This window comes from Budorcas taxicolor, chromosome 1, assembly GCF_023091745.1.
Source record: "Budorcas taxicolor isolate Tak-1 chromosome 1, Takin1.1, whole genome shotgun sequence".
Lineage (NCBI taxonomy): Eukaryota > Metazoa > Chordata > Mammalia > Artiodactyla > Bovidae > Budorcas > Budorcas taxicolor.
The window spans coordinates 115263320-115278984 of NC_068910.1; the positions used below are offsets into that span (position 1 = coordinate 115263320).

The 15665-nt window shown below is 39.1% G+C and overlaps 1 protein-coding gene across 1 annotated transcript in view; it reads right to left on the reverse strand.

Annotated features, from left to right (window-relative positions):
- Positions 1-15165, reverse strand: part of CBLB (Cbl proto-oncogene B) — a 218930-nt gene extending 203765 nt beyond the window's left edge. Inside the window, exons 1-3 of the mRNA XM_052645842.1 lie at positions 15104-15165; positions 13670-13851; positions 628-878 (exon numbers count right to left, since the gene is read on the reverse strand). Coding sequence (XP_052501802.1) covers positions 628-878; positions 13670-13837 — 419 coding nt within the window. The 5' untranslated portion in view covers positions 13838-13851; positions 15104-15165. The remainder of the gene's footprint in view (positions 1-627; positions 879-13669; positions 13852-15103) is intronic.
- Between the last annotated feature and the right edge of the window lie 500 nt (positions 15166-15665).

The window sequence follows — 15665 nt, forward strand, 5'->3', positions numbered from 1 at the left end:
TATATGCCATTCTGAAGAAAGCAAAATGATAGGGACTAAAAAGATGACAACTGCCAGGGCTTCAAGAGGTGTGGTGGAGGCAGGTGGATAAGGAAACAATGAACAGGTCAGGCACAGGGCATTTTTAGAGCAGTGAAACTATTCTCCATGATCCTACAGAGATGGATACATGACCTTATTATACATGTGTGGAAATTCATAGAGCCATGCAACACAAGCAGTGAACCCTAACAGACACTATGAACGTTAGTTAATGATACTGTATCAACATCAGTTCATCAGTATAACAAAAGTACCATACTTGGCAAGCTGTTAAGAAGAAACTGGCACTTGGAGGAAGGAGGTAAATGGAACTCTACTTTCTGAACAACTTTTCTGCAAACTAAAACTTCTCTGAAAAATAATGCCTATTCGGGAAAATAAGAACACCGTCTCATGAACTAGCTACTGACACAGATAATTTTGTGCAAACCTTGTATAAAATTACAAGGTTTAAATAATGTGAAAAGCAAATATACAAATGCAATATTTCCCTTCAAACACACACATGGTGACATTTATCCTAACCATGAAACAAAAAGCAACATCGACTAACACTAAGAAAAATAAAATCTGAAATAATCTTACCTGTCCTGCGACTGCTCTTCATACATCCTCTCCTTGCCTTCTTTAAAGAGCCTTATTGCCCTTTTTGACTTTTTCATTAGGCTATCAATGTAGATTTTAAAATATTCATTCTCACTGAGTTGGGCAAGTTTCTGGTTGTCATCATATTTACTCAATATAAGTCTCAAATGCTGATAAGTATCAGGTAAAATATCAAGTATATATGGAGGGCTATTTTTCAACTGAAGTTTGGGGTTTTGGCACAGTCTGACCTAAAAGAAACAAGGACAGAAATAAAACATTTTCATGTGAACTGCAACACCTTCTTCCACAGAAAAACTGAAAAATTATCAAACTATGTACTATTTCTTTGCTTTCCATAAAACAAATTTTGACTTTAAAACTATAATCACCAACCTACAAAGAATTAAATTCCCATCTGTTCTCAATTAAATCCTATTTTCTTTTGCTCTCATTCAGTTTCTCTGTCAGACCTTTACTCTCAACCCCAAAGTTTTCATCCTCTCTTCAATATCCCATTGTTCACAGCTTAACAGAACACCAACATGCTAGTTATTGTATATCACTAACAGTCTTTATTTTAAACAAAAATGAGGGAACAGGCCTTACCTGCTGGCCTATCTTAATGTCTCACATTCAGATATTATTTTCCCAACTAAAGCTATTTGATTGATTTTATGTTTTGGTATGCTGTTCCCAAACACTGAGGAGACTAAAACAGGTACGATTTTAATAACCAAATTATTAAGTAGCAAATGGGTGTTAGGTCAGAACAAGTCTTTTCCACCTCTTTACATTACATCCAAGGCTTAGAAACACCTGCTACATAACGGTTCAGTCATTCCATCAGGTGTCACCCAACCACTGGGGCATTCAGGGCTAAGTGCAGAACTGAAAATACCTTCTGTTAGAAAAAAAAGGCTGAATTCTACTACTACATTCGCTGGTACACGTTCATGTGATTTAGTCAAGAGTAAGTCAACCCATCTCATTCTTGCCCCTCCAACCACAGTATAAAGAGCCATCCAATTAAACATTTAAATGTAATCATTGGGAACTGCATGAGTTTGTACATAAAGATGCCCACTTTAACAAAAGGCAAAATGTACACCTAAAGGCAGATTTACTGAGAAGCTTATGATTACTTGGCCCCCTTCTAAAGCTTTCATCATAAATCTTTCTGCAAAGTTTTCAAGAGCAAGATATTTTAAACACAGCTGGCTAAGATTTCTGTCTTTTTCCCAGTGTGACATCCTTTCTGTCAAACCGAGCCTTCTACTGGGTGGCACTGAAGTGGTGAGGGTCATGTCTGGAGTCTGGCTAATGCAAATTTGGGTTGAACATACATTTAGTTTGACTTTAATGGAAAGTGAATGTAAAGAACACAGTCACTTCTGAAACTAGTTATATCATTGCCAGCAGCTGTGATAAAAGAATGGCTTCAGGAACATTTCAAGTGTCTCTGATGCTGACCAGCCCAGCACAGGAGTAGAAAGGTCACGTGTGAATTTCCTGGTACCCGGGACTGGTGGCATATGTGAGCAATGTAAGAGAGTCAAAGCATAAAGTGTACAGAGCCTAGATTATTTCTCTGATGTTTGTGGACTTAACTTTTTTTTAATTTATAACTTGTGACTTTTTATTGTTCTAAAAAAATACACTTTCACATCCAATTTTGTATTCTTTTTCTCTTTAAAAGGACCACTCTAAATTTCAGGTTCCACAAAACATGGATGCACTTCTGGGTACCCATAAAAGTGCTGGGACTAAATGAAAAAGAGTTGTTTAAGAACTACAAACACAATGAATCAAGGAAACAACAAATGAAGAAAGCTCTCTTAAACTTACTTTCTCAATTGCTTTCTTGAGAAATAACCATATCATCTTTTGTGAGGAGAAAAATCTGACTCTAACTATCAAGCATCAGCTCCTAAGACAAACATTTCTCACATTAACAATGGGCATTTTATCTCCCTCCTTTTTGTATACAGTGCCTAAAATAATTACCCAGCATATCAGTCAGTTCAGTCGCACAGTCATGTCCGACTCTGTGCAACCCCATGGACTGCAGCACGCCAGGGTTCCCTGTCTATCACCAACTCCTGTAGCTTGCTCAAACTCATGTCCATCAAGTCAGTGATGCCATCCAACTATCTCATCCTCTGTCGTCCCCTTCTCCTAAAGATTATCCAGCATGTAGTACAGAACTAATAAATGGATGTATAAATGGTTGGTTGATTTGATTCTGAAATTCTTTATATATATTTTTACACACAAATATTATATTACTTTCTCATTTTCATGACTGAATTATACATAATTGTTTTTTTTTTTCCCCTAAAGACTGATGATGTCTCAAATATATCAATGACTTAACAAATCCTGGTTAAATCAAGAACGTTTCTCAATTCTTAAAACTAAAAGATAGTATCACAAATACACACAAATTTCAGAAGTATCACCAACAACATACTACAACAGGTAATTTAATTTTAGCAACATAAAACTTTGTACAATATGTCACCAGACTGATAAATTATTAACCTGCAGTTAGGGGACCAGGCAGTTTTAAATTCATTTCCTCTAACTGGTGAATTTTTTAACTGATAAATAAAAAAAATTCTCTCAGGTATTTTTTTCAGACATTGCAAAGTACTGTAATTTAATAGATTCTTCTAAACATTACAGATTTTCCATTTCCTATTTGCTACCTGAACTTATTTCTCATTTGCTCTATTTAAACTGTAATTCCATCTGAGAATTTATTGCTTTATTCAGTAAAATTGTTTGATAACTACTATATACCAGGTACTGAGCTCAGTGCCAGGAAATTATAGATGACTAGAGCACACTTCCTGCCTTAAGAAGTCTGGCAGAAGAGACCTAGTTCTCTATAATTAACTTAGGAGCAATGTAATTCTTGCTCTAAGGGATCTTAGTAAAGATCCTGTCCAATCCATTCATTTTCAGATAAAGAAACTAAGAACTACAAAGATTAAAGGACTATTAAAAAATCATTAATCCAACACAAGAGTCTGCATCTTATGAATCTCAGGCTGGTCTTCTTTTTAACTATATCACAACCTAATTAGAATTGGGCATATAATTAATGATCCCTGGCTAAACTCATTTACATTTTTATTTTATTCCATTTGTGAATTTACATGAACTTCAGGACCCATTTGTTAATTCTACAAATGTTGGTGCATCAGGCATTGTTTCCAGCCCTAGGGAATACAGCAAGGAATAAATCAAAGACCTGTCCTCAAGGAGTTTTCTAGTGAAAAAAAATCAGTGGCTTGAAAAAGAATGACAGGAAAATGGGAGCGCTGTAATGGAGGCGAGTACAAAGTGCTGGAGGAGGAATGAAGCAGACAGGTCCATGTGGCAGGACCATGTAAGGCATACCTAAATTTGCAAAAGGAACATTCCAGGCAAAGGGATGTGCAAAGGCTGAGAGGCCCCCGAGAGCAGGGTGTGTGAAAATGAGTCAATGCAATCACTCTCAAAGGTGGACACAGAGGAAGCCCGTGGTGAGTGGAATGAGGAGCTCTGAAATAGGCGAGAGTCAGTTCAGCCCTTGTAGGCCACACAGTTTTCTAAATCTGCACTTGGGCAAGTGCAACATAAAATGCTGAACTACTACCGTAGGCCACTAAGTGTGCAGTTCATCAGCTGGGTTAGTATTAAACTCTGTGATTTATGACAGCTCCTGCAGAAAATGAATAACCTTATACCAGGACTACTACTTCTAAGCAGGTCAAATTCAATTCAATTCAATAAATATTTATTGAGTGCCTGCTATGTGCAAGGAACTGCGAAAGCCAGGGAGATAAAAAATGCTTTTATAAAAACAGTATTTTAAGGAGAAAAATCAAGCTCACCACAAGGTTCAAGTTCAAATTCAAATGACTTAGATGTCTTCTAGAACTGTCTAAGTTGCTCCCTAGAATGACAGCGGGTCCCAACACAGAAGAACTTTCACAGAGAACAAATCTACAGTCACATTATACAATGATGGACTTTTTAAGGCACCAACTGGTACACAAAAGGATTGATTCATTACTCTTCGCTTTTGAACTGAAAGGTAAAACATTTAGTGTTGGAATTGGGTTAAAAATTCCATTATAGTCAGTGACTCAAAGGGTTTTAAAGAAGACTTTGGAGATCACCAAGACCAACTCCTTCCTTGTGACATGACAACACTTAAACACAGAAATGGAACTTAGTGGAGTTTACCGCTCAGAATCCCGCCTTCTGAACTTACAAGTGAGGCACTTTCTCCTTAAAGGTAGACAGCTGCCTGATGTAATTCTTGAAATGTGTTTAAAGATTTTTAAGTAGACCTCTCTGTATATGTCTATATATACATCATCGCACACACATCAAAAATACATTTTATATATATTATATATACACTGTGTATTTCAATAAATACATGAATATGTATTCAGATATATAAAATATATATTCAGACATATCAATGCAAAGGCACAAATGTAAACACAGGATTTACTAGTGCTATAAGAATTCTCAAAGCCGTTTATTTTTGGAACATTCTCGCATTTAAACAGTTTCCTGACTGTGCTTTAATTAAAATTTCTAACCAAAAGGTAACAAAGAAGTATTAGGTCAGCTAACATATTTCCTGCAAACAAGATTCAAACCAGCCCCTGAAATCTATGAAAAAAAATTTATTTAAGTAAATGGAAACTTCAACAGCAAGGAACTGGGTGCATACCACAGCAGACATTCATTATAACATACACCTCACTTCATGAAGCACTCAGTTGTATTAAATCAAGTATTATACCTTCAAAGTGAAATATCCCATTTTTTAAAGACAGTATGGGAAGTCTGAAAGAAATCCTTATTTGTGCTTCCCAGGTAACTAACTGTTCTAAGAGATTCCTTATTGCAGTTACTTAACAGCATGTTGTTATAATAATAAGTATCTATGAGTTCTTCAGATTCTTTACATTTTATCTCAGCAAATCACCACTAAGTATATAAAAGTATAAGAACTTGTACAGCATAAAATGTAAAAAATAGAAAAATAAAATAGAACTCTTTCTACATAAGACTATTAACTGGGCAAAACCAGAAGGTTAACATATAATTGGTTATGAACCTGGAAGTTACTCATAGTAGGATCTGGGAAAACCACCAACTTTTTTTATGGTTTTCAAAGTTTTCTTTAGAAGACTAATATATTAAAAAGCACCATTAAACAACTGTCTAGTTGTATTGAGGTCAATTATTTATTCATTTGTTCACTATCCCTCCATATGAGAATGGAACTTCTTAAGGGTGAAGGGCATATCTGTCTCACTGGTCTTTCTCCATCACGTAATATAAGATCCTGCATATAGTAGGTGTAAAAAATTTCAATGGAGGGAAGTAGGAAGATATGGAGGAAAGAAACGAAATAAGGAGGAACCTCTCAGAAGTAATATTACAAAAAGAATATCCCCATCTATACTGAATAAATCTGTTGACATGAGTACAAAGCTTGGAGAACTTGATCATTACAAATACAGAGGTAAAGGTCCTTTTATTTCTCGCATAAACAGGAAGAGTCAGTCATACATACTTGAATCTTCATATCATGAGCATAAGTCACACGTGCTTAAATATTCGTACCATGAACACGGGCCTGAGAATCAATCAGACCTGGGATCTAGCCCTGGCATTCACTAGCTTTACAACCTTGGGCCAGTTTCTTCTTCAGGAAACCATGGAAACTTCTAAAGATGTTACAAAGTCTCAGAAAAAGAAAAGTAAGTGCTCAACACAACACCTGGCACACAGTGGGCACTGGCAACTTTTTAGGATTTCTTCCCCTTCCATATTATACCACAATACAGCAGAACCACTGCAGGTTTTGCAAAGGAAGGAGAATTAGACCAGAGGCACTGGCCACCTTGTTGGGGATCATTAAGAGTTCTTTCATTTAGCGCATGTGTGTGTAGACATGTGCACACTTAGTCATGTCCAACTCTGTGGCATCCTACGGACTATAGACCGCCAAGCTACTCTGTCCATGGGATTTTCCAGGCAAGAAGACAGGAGTGGCGTGTCATTTTCTCCTCCAGGGGGAATCTTCCTGGCCCAGGGATTGAAGCCACGTCTCCCGTGGGTGAGATTCATTACCACTGAGCCATTGCTGAAGCCCATAATTAGTTCCTAAAGTTTGTTATACTACCTGAAATCCTTACAAGGTCTCCTGCTTTGGGCAGAATAGCAGCAAATAAGACCCGGTCACTACTCCTCACGTGGAATCAGTACATCGGTACTCAGCTGATCTGGAATCTTTTGAAAGGTAGAATACTGAAGTAGTATTTTTGTAATTCCTAATGAAAAATAGTGCAAGCTTAACAATTATTTAAATATTAATGTGTTAAACAGCTAAAAATTTCGTCAGATATTTTCCAAGCATTTCTTTAATGACTAGGAGAAAATCAGAATCTTACAAATAAATTTGTAAAACAATCTTAAATATGTGCCCAAGCAGAGTAGATACAAACAATACTGTGGTGTCATTTAAGGTGCAGCATGTTTTAAGGTGATCTTAATATAAAGGTTCAGGACTGATTTCCATTTCAGTTTTTTTAACTTACCTACACAGTTAACTGCTGGAAAACTAGCTTAGATATATATTGTTTAATCTATAATATGCAATTTGAAAATATGGTTTAAATATTACAAATATGAGTTAAAACACTTCCTGGCAACCCTAAGTAAAATTTACAAATTCCTCCATAACTTTGCTGTATATTTCCTCATTTCCCTCTTATCTACACATAAATAGTTACCTACCAAGGATTACCTTTCTACTCGTTCTGAGCCTTTCCCTCCCACACTGTAATCCACAATACTACTTTATCAATTACTTCTTCTTCCATCTTAAATCGCTCCCTACCTATATTCCTTCCCCTCAATTCTATGAACCTCTACAATAGCATCCCCACACACACAAGGCTGTGCTCTGCTCAAATCCTCAAGCTACCGTAACTTTCTTTCTTTATGCTAGTTGTCCCAGTTCTAGAACAATTTTGTTGAATTCACATACTGAATTTAATCTAGCTGTCGTTGATGTGACATGGAAAGATAAACAATGGCCTTGACTCAAGAAATGTAATGATTTCTTAAATTTTCATTCAGCTTGGATTTTTCCATTTAAGCTTATTAGTTTTCTTAGATGTTGAAATTACTTCCTTATAAAGCTCTCTCTACCCAGGAAATCAATATGCTCTCATTCCTTTCCTATCTGTTCCATCACTGTTCTTTGTAGGATTCTTTCTCCTTCACCACCATCTAATTATAGATATAAAACCAATACAGCCAAAAATTCCAATCTCTGACTTTTTCTCCCCAACTCTCACCTTCTAGTCTGCCTTCCAAATCTCTTGCTGTTCTACAGCTTGAAATGCCACCGCTATGGGCATATCTACCAAACACACACCTCTAGTTTTAATTTCTCTCTTTAACTGCATATTCAACTTTGTGACTTCAAAATGGATATTTCACTCTGGCATGTCAAACTCAACATGGCCAAGAAACAAACATCATGCACCAGGCCCCAAGCTTCCTCTTTTTCTTCGTATGTTCCTTATCTCATTAAGGGCATCACTGCTTTTAGAGTCAACTAAGCTGAAAACCTCAAGAGCCACTTTCACTTCAACTTCTCCTTCATCCTCTATCTCTGAAGGGTCACCAGGACCTTAGGTTTTACTCCAAAATGTCTCCCACATTTGCTATATCTACTGTCAATTTTCTAGCACAGCCCTGTATTATTTCTTACCCAGTCTGTTTTAATTTCTCTTGGTCATTATTTCTACCTTTAAAGGGGTTTCCCCCCTCTTAACTCATCCTTTCTAGAGTCAAGAGAGTAACTGACAACACAGCCTTGACATTCTCTCATTATGCTCAAACATCTCAGTGGTCCTCTGCCTACTAAATAAAAGTCCAAATTCCTTAACAAAACACTCAAAGTCTCTTTAACCTTCTCTAACTTTCCTTCGATCACTCCATCATCTCCCTTTACCCATCTCTCCTTCAGCCTGATGTGTCCTCCACCTCACTGGAATCCAAAACATCCTCTAAAAAACAGCTAGATAATACTACCAGCTATACTACACCATACTGCCTACACCAACTTTCCACCCTAGCAAACGATACTCACATACTACATTACAGCACTTTGTGGTTCCCTCAGTCGTGTCAGACTGTTTGCAACCCCATGGACTGCAGCACACCAGGCTTCCCTGTCCCTCACCATCTCCTGGACCTTGCTCAAACTCATGTCCATTGAGTAGATGATGCCATCCTTATTTACACCGTATTACAGCACTTACTATATCTTCCAGGATAACATGGTTATTTATGATTGCCTATCTTTCCATACTTGGCATATAATTAATGAATGATGAAATCATTAATAGCATAGCAAGCAAATTTGAAAGAAGGTTCAAAAATCTGAATGGTTATAATTTTATAGGAGTTAAATGATAACTAACTAATGAACCCCCCTATTAAAGGTTTGCTCTATATCACAAGAATAAACCCAGGGAACTCTTGGGAAGATTCCTTTACATCTTTTACTTTATCCGAAAGTTTTACCTAGAAAGGACAGGAAGCAAACTTTGGGATCACTTCATTTATCTAAGCACAAATTCAAAAACCTAACTCAGTACTAAACAAAATAACCCAGATATGTATTGCGTTATCCTCTATCCAAGTCTATTTGGGCCCATGATCCTGCTAATAGAGAACAACCTCACTGAGGAAAATGAAATATGTGAAGAATAATTCAAATAAATGATATTCTCTATTCCAAGAGCCCAAGGACGGTGATATCCTCAAACCCATCAAACACAAACAACTGGCATCCAAAAATAAAGTTTTAGTCTACATGCAATATTTTTCAGAGGTATGAGTAAATTAACTTAGAAAAGAATACTGACTTTTTTAATAGCTGTATGTATTTTAAGACATTTTGACGGAAAAGCTTTAAAATATATTATAGTTGAAATGAGATTACAAAGACAGAATAAATTAAATTCCAAGCTTGCAAATGTATTAAATGCACTGAGGATAAAAGGCAGGAAAAGGCTGTTTGGCATCATCACTTTTTAAATGCTTTTAAAACTGTCAGTAATATAATTTCAAATAAGTGACAAGGACAGCAAGACAAAAACATAGGCAGGTACTCAACTTGTTTTGCTCTTTGACATCAATTAATTATTTTTTAATTTCCTGAACATCCATGTATGCTCAGTACATTTAGTATTTATTAGATGGAAAATTATTTCTTCCACTTTCCATCACCTGGCTAAGATGCTTGTGAAAACCATACTCAGGAACCTCACATTAATAAATCATCACTCCTACACACTGATTAGCAATCATTTCCTTACCCTCACCACAGCATTTTCAACAAGAATACAATAATGCCTTTCCTAAAGGCAGTGGCCAGCAGAACCCAGACAGACAACAGGCTAAGCAGTGGCCAGAAGAAAAACAAGGCAGATGTTCCTGACTCTGCTTCCAATGTACTTTGTATAGGTCTGTATTACAGACCTCTCCATATGTCATGGCAATTACCCACTTACATGCCTGGTTCTGATAATGGTCTTGGAGCTTCCTTGACAGGTCTAGGGCAGATTTATATCTTGTCTAGCTTTGCATCTCCAGGTAACAAGAACTTCATAGAAACACAGTAGGTCCTCAATAAATGTTTAAGTGTTTAAGAACCTCCATCTCTGTAAGGGTTTTGGAACAGACTCCACATTTCAGGTATATATGAACCTCACTGTGTATTCATCACTAATAGTTCTCTGTATCAGAGAGGCATCCACTGATCTGAACAGTTTGGGTCAGCTATTGACTTCCACTGACACATGGAGCTAAGACCAGAAAAGATATCTAAAATAAATGAGATGCTTTGAGATATGTTACTGTTCTTTTCCTCAATAAATGTACCATGTTAAGTTTGTGCCACTGATGTTTTCTTTCAAAACACTTTACATCTTACAAGGAACACAACTGAGCAATTACTCCCTCCTACTCTCAGTGACCTTGCATAGAAAGCCTGCCCTCTGAAAACATAACAGTTAGCTAGAACTGGAATCTCAGTTGACTGTTTTAAATTCTAGAGGCCAGGGAATGGTGTAACTACACACTTACTGGGTTTTTCCCCTACAGTCTAAGACTGCTTCATAAGCCCTGTGAGATAAGTTATTTTACTTTGTAGGTAGCTGAGATATACTGTACTTGGAGCTTGTTTACAAATTTACACTTCGAAGATTTGACCTTGTTGAAGAGGTTTTATAAAGAAAAATGCTGAATACCTCATCCTCTCTTCTACATAACTACCAGTTCGATTTGAAAGTTACTATTGTCATTCACAAGTTAAACTCCAGCTATGGCAGTTATTTTACAAAACAGTTAGGCAATGTGTCAAGGGATTACCTTTTGGACTAATAATAAAGTTCCTGATGTAATCACCAGGACAGTGTTCATAATATGAATCACTTCCTTCACCACTGACAAGCAGAAAGATAAACACATGTGGGGGGTTCTTCTACACTATACAATTAAATAAAATATTCTTCCAATTAGTACCTATCAGTGCTTTTTTATTACTGTGAGATAGAGTAGCAATAAACGTACTAGACTTTCATAATGATTTACATGGTTTCCCTCCACAAAGCCCACAAATGCATACATAAACGAACACAACAATTTTCAGCCTTGACAGATAATGAAGACAAATAGAGAAAGCCACACAATGCACCTTTGCCAACACCTGTACCCACATTCCACTAAATAGAGACTTCAGGTAATAGATTTCCTCTTGAGTCAAGATTCTCAGTTGGAGAGGCTAAACGCAAACCCACAAAAAGGGTTAATAAAATAAACAATGGCAGGAGCCATTTTTTTTTACCATAACCCATAAGCCATCTATTTTACCATAACCCATGATGAAATAATTAAAAGAGGATAAAACTTAGGTCAACAATCAGTTACAGGCCAAAATTACATTTCAAAAACAATGACTCTATTAACCATAGTTTACCACTTCCTCATACAGATCTTTTTCATTTAATGTTCTACTATTTCCTTACAATATTACAAACTCTGACCACTCCAAGAAGGGGGTGGAGAGAGAGGAGACCTGCCCGGTATAACCTAACCCATTTTTGCCCACTCATATAACAGATAAGTTAAAGAAAAACCTTGACTCTCCTTCTCTTAAGCCCAACTAGTGATACAAGCATGAGTGACCTTAAATTGCTTACTCCCCAGAAAAGCAAAGACAGCTAGTATTGTGCCTGCCAAATATACACAATTTTTCCAACTGCATGCTCCTCATTCTTAAGTATCCAATGTTAAAATGAAAACCTGACCTCAAGCAGCAAGTTGCAATGTTCTGACACTATGACATCATTCTATGTGAAGTACTTTAAAATCACAATTTGAATAATTGGCAGAAGCTTAAATAGGTCACACTGAAGCCCAAAACTAAGGATATTTATCTGACAAAAGTATTCTGGCTCTGCCTTTAGTGCCACCAGCCATAGAATGCCAGGCCTATCGTTCATCTACCCATCTGTGCTTTTCATAAGGATAAACAAAAATAAAGTAAATCTTATTCCCTTCCAGTATTGCTACCACCACCAACAGTGGCTTTTCGTGGAAAATATTTGAACAGTTACGAAAAAAGTAAAGGTAACTGCTTTACTTTTTACTCTTCATAATATGACTTCATGAAGGCTTTAGCACACAGCTACAAAGAAATATTTTTTAAAAACTTCCATTTCTGCAGGTATAAAGATATCAACAGCCCTGCATCAATTAATTTTATAATCAGTCCCAAATATCTATCAAATGAAACTATAAAGGGCTACAAACATCTACCAATATATAGCTTATAGTACTACTGATGCAAAAGCAAAACTACTAATTTTGCACAGCAGCAAGCTACATCTTAGGCTTCCCTGGTGGCTTAGTGGTAAAGAACACACCTGCCAATGCAAGAGACTGGGGTTCAATCCCTGGGTCGGGAAGATCCCCTGGAGAAGGAAATGGCAGTCCACTCCAGTATTCTTGCCTGGGAAATTCCAGGGACAGAGGAGTCTGGTGGGCTACAGTCCATATGGTCGTGAGTTAGTGACTAAAGCTACATCTTAATCATATTTATTTCATAATCCTACTTAGTAAGACAGGACAGTGACAGCTACAGTTTTCTCAGCAGACCTCTGTCAAGTATTCAGGTTTCCTAGACTTGTCTGGGTACTGACATCCAGCACCATTTCTTCTTGTTAACTTGTAGTTCATCTGAAAGCAACAAGAAAAAACCACAGAGGTTTCTGATACTCTCAGTCCCACCACCTCCATCATGAATTTTCCTTTCACAATAAACAATGTGCAATCAAAAAGGTTTCCTGTTTCAAAATGGAATAGATGAAACAAACTGTGACTCTACCATTAACAACAACCAAAAAGTTCCTTAATGAAGATGAATTCTCAAAGGTGAAAATGGAAACTCTCAAATACTGCTTCCTCACTTAAAGACTAATATGGTTCTTTCCCCAGTAATCATTCTCAGCATCACACACTGTGGATGTCATGAGTAGTCCATCGGAGACTTTTCTTAAATTACTTGTATGCACTCTTTTGTTATCTAAGAGCAACACAACCTTACATAAGACAGAACAAACACTTCCAAACGATTCTAAGCCATGCACCAACAAAGAGCAGCCAACAGTAAAAGCTTTGCATATCTGAGTCATATAGAGGAACTTTGAACCTTGAAGAGTAGGACAAGAGTTAAAAAAAAAAAAAAAAAAAAACAAGCCTTGGCTCTGAATCCAACTTTTCAAAACACCCAGAGCGGATATAAGAAACATGGTCAATCTGAATCAAAAGACTGTTGCCATACCAATAATTATTACTAAATGACAGTACAAACAAAACTGGAGAAACCACATCCAGGGTCAACCCTGCTGTTGTACAGACACAGTCAGACAGAACTTACCACTTTGTCCATGAGTTTCCAAGTTTTTTCCACGGTCCTGCGATCCGCTGCGGCTTGCTTAGGGGGTCCAACTGCATCTTGAATAGCATCAATAAAACCCAAAATCCGTCCTTTTCGGGGGTTTCCTCCTCGACCACCAGGGTTTCTGCCATTCATAGAATTTGCCATCTGGAATCTTAGCTCTTTGAAAGGAAAAAAAAAGTTAGTTGGTCATGAAAATACTTATGCAACAGTAAACAGGTTAACTTGTACCCATTACATCCTCCTCCATCAGTGAAAACAAAATCCAGGGTCCCAGATGCCACTTTTCAATAGCGTGTGAATTTTTCACTCTCAATCTTTACACACAACACACAGGTTCAGGAGCAATGGCCTTAGATCTGTTTTGGGAACACTAAGAGTTAAAGATGCATCATTCTCACATGGCAAGGAGTGAAGGTTTGATTAATACACAGTTAAGAAAAAACAGTAACAAAAACTTAGATTTCCTCTAACTACGTAAGAACACATCGGTTTTCCCTTCTCCCTGACTTAACCCCAGTTCAAAAGACCAGAACTGAAGCCCCTAGAAAACACTTTGGAAGCCTCACTCAAAAACCGCACTTTAACTGTCTGACTTCGCCAAGTTATATAAACGTAAAGATTATTCTACAGGAGCAGAAAGGGCACGACTTTTGTCAACAAAGGCTGAGGACTTGGATTTTCCCGGCTAAAACCACCAAGTTCGGACTCATGAACACACGAGCACACAGTTCTTCAAATAACGCGGTTGAGGAGTTGTTCCCAAGTTAAGAGCCAAACGAACCAACAGACAGCCCATTTTAAAAGAGAGTGAGAAACTGACAAGAGCGGGCACAGAAAGGAGAGAGAGTTCATTTCTCAGGCTTCCTGCATTTCATCTCATCCAAGTTGGGTGGGGGTAGGGGGTCCAAAGCTTTGTCTCGGGACATCTGTGCCTCCCGGCTCAGGCTCCTCCCCTGCCACTCTCGGACCACAGCTTGGCGGGGCGGGGGAGGTGGACAGAGAAAGGACGAAGAACCCCTCCCGCTCGGGCACCTCCGTGCGTCTGGGGCGCTCCGCGTTCAGCTCCCTGGAGGACGCTCCTCGCCGGGTTGTCTGCAATCCCAGCCCCCCGGCTCCCCTGATTCCCTATTCCTCCTTCCCCGGCCCAGCCCGGGTCCCGGCTTTAAATACCCCTCTTCAAAGTGTGACGGCGGCGGCGACAGCAGCTGGAAACCGGGGCTGTCCCCTCTTCCTCCGAGGCCCACGTAGGGCTGCCCCAAGCCCCTTGGGCGGAAAGCAGCGCCGAGCCTCCCCGGCACCCCCTTCCCTCCCGGCGTCCCGGCGCCGTAGAGACACGCGGGTGCGCGGGTCCGACTCTACGCGCACAAGCCCAGGGTGCGTGGGTAGCCCCGGCAGGGTGTGTGTAATCACCGTAAAAGCCCCGCTCCCGAGGAAGGAGCGACGCAGAGACGCCGGCCACCGAGGTGGAGAAACGCAACAATTACCGTCAAAACCAATCCACGCCCGCTTTCCCCTCCCGCCCGACTCTCAGGGAGGCCACGGGACGCCGCAGCAGCACTAGCCGGAGGAGGAGACCACTCGCTGGCCACCCCACCCCTGTAGGATACACACAGAGAGCCAGGCGTGGGGCGGGGCTGGGGGCGGGGCCGCTCGGAGCTAGGCCAATCCAGCGCACCCATGCCCTACCCGACAGCGGGCGGCGCCAATGGACGGGAGGCGCCCGTCCTCCTCGCACTACCACCCGGTCCACGTCTCCCACAGTACACAATGGCCCCAGAGGAAGGCCCTCTCGCTACACGTCCGAAATGGAAAAGGATTCGGAGACAAATGAGGGGACTGGATTCACCCGAGAACGAAAGTCGTAAAGGAAATGGAAGCAAAGATGCAAGGCACTAGGGAATTAACCAATAAGGAGTGGGCGGGTGGGCGTGAGCGTTGGGAAACGGAGCCAAAGCGGACTCTGGCTAAAAGG